The sequence below is a fragment of the Phaethon lepturus genome, unplaced genomic scaffold, assembly GCF_000687285.1.
Source record: "Phaethon lepturus isolate BGI_N335 unplaced genomic scaffold, ASM68728v1 scaffold52932, whole genome shotgun sequence".
NCBI lineage: Eukaryota > Metazoa > Chordata > Aves > Phaethontiformes > Phaethontidae > Phaethon > Phaethon lepturus.
In genome coordinates, this window is record NW_010526567.1 from 1 (window position 1) to 6,337 (window position 6,337).

The following is a 6,337-nucleotide window of genomic DNA, read 5'->3' on the forward strand; positions in this document are numbered from 1 at the left end:
GGCGCCGAGGGGGCCTCGAAGCACGGCGGCGCCGCCATGCCGAAGTCCAAGCGGGACCGCAAAGGTGAGCGCCCCGACCCTCGTTTTTCCCCTCCGCTTTTCCGTCCTTATCCCCGCACTAACGCGCCCTTCTCTGCTCCCCACAGTTTCCCTAACGCGAACGCCCAGGAAGGGGTTGGAGGCCAAGCAGGCGCTCATCACTGAGGTGAGTGTGGCCCGGCCCGGCGCGCTGCCCCGGTCCCTCTCTCCTGGCTAACCGCTGTCTTACAGCTGCGGCGATGCGTGGACACCTACAAGTATATCTTCGTCTTCTCCGTTGCCAACATGAGAAACAACAAGCTGAAGGACGTCCGGAACGCCTGGAAACACAGCAGGTGAGCCAGGGCACCGGCGGGGGGCGATGCGAGGTGTGAGCGTGGCCTGGGAGCTGACAGCCGCCTCCTCCTCTTCCTCCCGCTGCCCCAGGATCTTCTTCGGGAAGAACAAAGTCATGATGGTGGCGCTGGGACGCGAGCCGAGCAGCGAGTACAAGGAGAATCTGCACAAGGTAGGGGCTGGGGTTTTTTCTGTCTGTACTAAAGCTTCGCCTCGTGTGTGGTCGTTGCATTATGGAGTAATGTTGAGGGATGACAGCTTCCTTGGGCCACCTTTCTGCAGGTGTTTTAATTTAATCCATCTGTATCACTGCACAAAAGCTCTGTTGTTAGCAGAGCTTTTGTAGCTGTGCAGGACGTAACCCTAGAAGACAAGCCCGAGGGTGCTGCCCCAGTCCCACAGATGACTTCTTTCTTTCAGGTCAGCAAACACCTGAGAGGTGAAGTTGGTCTCCTCTTCACTAACCGCACCAAAGACGAGGTGGACGAGTAAGTACGCGTGTGTGGCAGCTGTGGTTTTGAAATGCCGGGCAGCCTTTTTACCACTCGACTACTTCACTTGTTGATGTTTCTCTTAAAGCAGTGATGATCTCGTGAGGCTTTTCTGTGCTCGTCTTTCTCTAGCATCCCTGCAACATCAGGGAAGAAGTTGCGGCAGGCTCTGCTGTAATCCCTTAGCACAAGGGATGTTCTTTCCACAGCTAAAGCTCCCGTTACCCATCTCTGTCTCAGGTGGTTCTCCAAATTCAAAGAGGTGGACTTCGCCCGCGCAGGGAACAAGGCGACGTATGCGGTAAGCCTGGACACGGGGCCCTTGGAGCAGTTCCCCCACTCCATGGAGCCTCAGTTACGGCAGCTGGGATTGCCAACAGCGTTAAAGAAAGGTACGTGAAGCGTCCGCAGAAGGCAAGCTTCGTTTTTCATCTGCGCAGATGAGATCTTTTAAGGGGAACGTCAAATAATCGAGTAGAATTTAGCTTTCGAAAATTTCCAGTGGACAACTTTCTCCTTATATTCTTCTTGTGCCATTCTTCCCAAACTGATGCCAAAGGATGAGTGAAACAACCAACTTTCTACAAGACACTGTCCTTTTTCAGTGGGAACAACTAGGCCTAGCCTAACCCAGCACCTTGGCATCCTGTTCAGAAACCAGATGTGGGGGTTTTTAGGAGTTTATGTCATCCAGCTTCTTGGGGTGTACAAATGTTTGCATGGAAAGGCATAGCTACAAAGTTTGAGAAAGTTTTAGCTCTGCACTCCGCACATTTTGGTGGTCTTATCCAGTATTTGTAAGACTAGTTCAAGAGCTTTTGTTCCTGCAGGAGTGGTGACGCTACTTTCAGATTATGAAGTCTGCAAAGAAGGGGACATTCTCACCCCTGAACAAGCCCGTGTCCTGGTGAGTATCATTGTAGCACAGAGTCTGCACCAGCCCCCATTTCCCCCGATACCAAATAATCAACCGTTCAGTTTAATTCCGCTGAAGTGTGCGAGTTCTCAGACGAAGGTGAGCAGTACTTCTAGGTTTCACTCAGTGGGGTGCAGCAAACATCCTTATGCATTCCTAATGTGAGTGCTAAAACTGCAGCAATCATTTTGGCTCCTGCTTTGTTGCAATTCCCATCTGGAAGCGTTATTTACCATAAGTGTTTTTGCTAGGCTGGGCACAAAGACAATAAAGCAGGATTGAACGATTTGTGGCCTTTCCTAGAAACTCTTTGGCTATGAGATGGCGGAGTTTAAAGTCACCATCAAATTTCTGTGGAATTCTGAGACGGGAGACTTCCAGAAGCTTGTGGGAGACACAGCGGAGGAGGAGGAAGAGGAGGATGACAATGATGACAGCAACAAGGACTAGCAGCAGTAGAACAAGACATTTCTACTCTATTTCAGAGACAAAAAGAGGAAGGTGTTTCCCTTCCCTGTTTGCACCCCGAGGACAAGGACGATCAGCTCAAATATGCTGCTCATAAAAGATGACCTAATTATGCTTTTTTTAATATAAATCTATATGTAAACTTCAGATGGTTGTCGCTGCTGCCTGTTACTCTTTGACTACCCCAGATCTGAGGAAATGCCACCTCAAACATGAAAGCTAGGCAGAAAGCATGCAGCTTAGACACGGCACATCTGACACCAGAGGAGATGCTGAATGTTTGTTCTTAATCTTCTGATAAAAGCTTCAGAAGAAGCCATTTAGCTCAAAGTCACCCAGCCCTGATAAGGAGATGCCAGCCAGGTTGTAGCTACACTTGAGAGATGGGGTCTGTGTTAGAAAAAGGTTTTATTCTTGTATTACGACTTATTTACGATCATATTAAAGCAGAATTGGGGCCATCATCCAGTTATGTGTCCATTTGCCCCGATCAACTGCATCTTTAAATTCTAGTGTGTGCTGCGTAGAGCTGAAGGTCCATGAGGGGAGAAAGAAGGCATGGCCCAATGTGACAAGTGCTGAAGGCGGTAGTGGATCCTTCAAAGCTTCATTAATACATGAAAAAATCTCAACCCATTTGCACGCTGATCAAAGGGGCAGGGTGGGCAAGTACCTCTCCTGTGCTTCAAGAGACTTGTGCTCAATTATCCACCCCCACAACACCCGCGTTTTTGTCCCTACCCTAGTCTCTAGCGGAAATAGTTGGGGCAGTCATGTGCAGTCAGGTTCCAGGCTTTATCAAACGCCTCCACGACAGCTGGGAGCAGGGGACCCTCTTCACTGTAGTCAAGGTTCTGCTCTAGCTGCTCCAAGTTGGACATCCCAATGATCACTGCGTCTCCAAGAGAACCCTGGAAAGCAGTAAGAGGAATTGCTGATCCCAAAAGAAACCTAGTTCACCTCTCAAGCTGCTGCAGGCCAAACTTTCAATGTTTCTTTCGAGTAACTCCTGGATGTTTAAACAACTAACACTACAAAGTCCTGTTTACAAGGCCAGAACATCTCCAAGTCATGATGACTCCTCAAAAGCTGCCAAATCCTACTTCACGAGGGGTATGGGAACGTTGTGGGAAGATGGGGAATATATCATCAATTTTCTAGTGCAGTGAAATGCAAAGTCATCTCGCAGGGAAGATGTCTGGGTGGGAAGCAAAGACCCAAGTAAATGGCACTTAAAATCTTCCACTTGTTCCAGCTCTATTATGAACACAGGGTACCATGCAGAAATGCAGAGCTGGCTCGCTCCTACAGCCTGGCAGGCAGAATCCATACAGCAATATTCACTTTGGAAGGCCACAAGCCCACAGGATATACAGATTAAAACTGTTTGTATGGAGACATTTCCCTGTTCATGTGCCACGACAGTGTTCTGGTGGCATTGTGCAGGCCGCTGGCTGCAGCCACGTCAAGCCCTTACCTGCAGTTTGGAGTGATTGTACAACCAACGCAACGCAGCGGAGGTCAGGCTCGGTGCATTGGAGCCATAAGCATCTTTCAGAGTTCTTTCTACAAGGGCAATTCCTTCAAAATTGTGCTTTTTCCAGTACCTGCAAGAAGAGAAATCACAGTCATTGCCCTTGGGACCTCCAGTGAATGGTAACATCTATATTCCAGTCACGTACGAAGGGCTTTTAGGAAGCCTCATAAAACTCTTCATAGCCTTCAAGGACTTCTGCAAGCCCCTGCTGCAAGCCAGGAGGAAGCTGAGCCTAAAAACCACTCTGCAAAGCTTGGTCACAAGCCACGGCCCCAACCACACGTGCAGACGTAATCACTGCACAAGCTTTAGTCAGTTCTGCTTCCTCTCAGCTAATTATTAGTGTGGGTTTTTTATGTAGCCACTCCTGCCGCATCTCCCGGCTCACCTACCCGCTCAAAACCTACCTGTCCCTGTAGGCTTGAGCCCAGTCATTCCCAAAAAATCTTCCAGTGGGCTGGTGTGTGTCTTTGTCCTCATACTTGTACTTGCCAGTCAACAGCCCTCCTGCAAAGGGTCAGCAGCATGTTTAGAGATGGGCTGGCTGTTCTACAGCCCTTATTTTGCATGTTTTTGTCTCAAAGCCTCACCCTTTCCCTCCTCGTACCTGCAAGCGGATTGTAGGCATAGAACCGCAGTCCGTAGTACCTCAGGCAAGGGAACAGCTCGGCTTCCACCTGGCGAGTGGTTGCGTTGTACATACCCTGCACACAGATGGGGGAGACAAGCTTCAAATGGTAGCTCATGGCAGTGGTCATGAGCACCTGAAGCAGCCTTTTCCCCACCCTTCGCTGACAATACTCTTATCCAGAAGAGCAGCTTCAGGTCACACAAGGTTATTGTCTGCTTAGGAACAGACTTTCTAAAAGATTGCAAATAATGCACAAACTTTTAAGTTCCACATCAAGGGAGTCACTGACAACTTTTAAGTTCCACATCAAGGGAGTCAAACAACAAACACATACTCAGCTTTCTAATCACGCGTGTCTTTAATAAAGACTGGTAGACTTCCCAGACTAATTGCAGCAGCTTCCTTTTCTGTGTTTCTGTCTGGCACACTGGGGGCTGGTGCTAAATTTGGGGCTCCCAGACCCTTCCCCACAGCAACTGACCATTGCTGTAAGGACACAGAGAACCATCTGTATGCTGTTCTGATCTGAACACTCGTATTCTTCTGGTTTGATTCATCTCAGCCTCCACAAAAGATTTGCCCCATCACAGCAAGCCCCCATCCCTCACCTGGTACACAGTTGGCATCACCCAGTTGTTGTATTTGCAGATGGTGCAGATTTCTGCAACCTCCCATGCTGCGTAGTTTGATAGACCAAGTTCTTTGAACTTCCCCTGCAGAGGAATAAAAGGGTATTCAGCTCGTTTTTAAAAGTGCATTTGTATCTAGATGGTGCAAGATGCTTACGGTGAAAAGGAGAGTCACCAAATTTTAGCCCAGAGATCTCTGCCCATTCCTGTCCACCTTTTCTAGATAGACTATGAATTAGAAGACGTGACAAAAACATTTCCTGCTTTCTGTTCATTTGGAATTCACACCTTCTAATTTAAATGTCACTATTAGATTAATGCAATTCAGGAATTCTTCTTCCCCATTACCAGCACTAATCTTAACTTAGTCGGTTAACATGGCTGAAAGCAAAGTTCAGATGTTCTAACGTTTCCAAGAGCTTTTGAGAACAAAGTGCACCACGTGAATGTGCAACAGAGCGTCAGTTGTTTGGCTTTGCCCTCGTCATCTGTGTCGCCTCTCCCTAGTGTTGCACAAACCCGGCACTGCAGAAGGGCACAACAAGCAGCCCTGGTTTAAAAAAGTGGTGGGAGGGAATTAAGAAGTGGTCCAGGCTTGGACTTCCCACTTTACTTCTTTGTGCAGCTCATTGCAGGCACGCAGCGTCTCCTCCACCGGGGTCCCATGGTCAGGAGCATGGAGGTAGAAGAGCTCCACACTCGCCCTCTTCAGCCTCTCCAGGGATGTATCCAGCTGCAATCGCACACTCTCAGGCTTCAGTGTCTTCCCATCCCAGGGATTGGCCTTGGTGGCGACTTCCACTGGCAGAGAAAAAGAAAGAATGAGCAGGGATGTTTCCACCTTCAGGAAGGGAGCAGGGATAAGGGACGTAACCCAATTACTGCTTGAGGTGTTTCAGGGAAGGCCCTTCTCCTCAGGAACCATGTCAGCCTAGCAGGGGAGGCCTTTCTCCTTGGGGACCACAGGTCTGCCCTGGAGAGGCCCTTCTCCTCAAGTCCCAGGGCTCAGCACCAGCAGGGGATTCCCTTCTCCTCAGGGACAGTGTCAGTCTGGCAGGGGAGTCCCTTCTTCTCAGGGAACGGGCCCAGGGGAAGTCCCATCTCCTCAAGGATTGTGTCAGCCTGGCAGGGAAGACCCTTCTCCTCACGGACAGTGTCAGCTTGGCAGGGAAGACCCTTCTCCTCAGGAAACAGGCCCAGGGAAGACCTTTTTCCTCAGAGATGACCCCTCTCCTCAGAGACCGTTCCCCCCTGCCCCACTGCGACCGGCCCTGGCCGTACCGGGCTCCG

The 6,337-nt window shown here is 49.6% G+C and overlaps 2 protein-coding genes across 2 annotated transcripts; one reads left to right on the plus strand and one right to left on the minus strand.

Annotated features, from left to right (window-relative positions):
- Positions 1 to 6: 6 nt before the first annotated feature.
- Positions 7 to 2,232, plus strand: MRTO4 (mRNA turnover 4 homolog (S. cerevisiae)). The gene is made up of 8 exons (XM_010283087.1): positions 7 to 64; positions 147 to 205; positions 271 to 374; positions 466 to 547; positions 796 to 863; positions 1,107 to 1,258; positions 1,697 to 1,773; positions 2,086 to 2,232. The coding sequence occupies exons 1-8, from the start codon at positions 37 to 39 to the stop codon at positions 2,230 to 2,232; spliced, it is 717 nt and encodes a 238-aa protein (XP_010281389.1). The 5' UTR covers positions 7 to 36.
- Positions 2,233 to 2,985: 753 nt separating this feature from the next.
- LOC104613915 (aflatoxin B1 aldehyde reductase member 2-like) lies at positions 2,986 to 5,848 on the minus strand (the record flags this gene model as incomplete). Its single annotated transcript, XM_010283088.1, has 6 exons — positions 2,986 to 3,161; positions 3,728 to 3,857; positions 4,195 to 4,294; positions 4,395 to 4,491; positions 5,027 to 5,131; positions 5,661 to 5,848. Coding segments are annotated over 6 exons (782 nt in total), but the record flags the coding sequence as incomplete, so codon positions are not given.
- Positions 5,849 to 6,337: the final 489 nt, after the last annotated feature.

Excerpts from the sequence above, each read along its gene's own strand:
- MRTO4 (XM_010283087.1), top strand. The coding sequence starts at position 37 with ATGCCGAAGTCCAAGCGGGACCGCAAAG. Across the intron at positions 548-795 it reads ACAAGGAGAATCTGCACAAG|GTCAGCAAACACCTGAGAGG; the intron begins GTAGGGGCTGGG and ends TCTTTCTTTCAG. Across the intron at positions 1,259-1,696 it reads GCCAACAGCGTTAAAGAAAG|GAGTGGTGACGCTACTTTCA; the intron begins GTACGTGAAGCG and ends TTGTTCCTGCAG.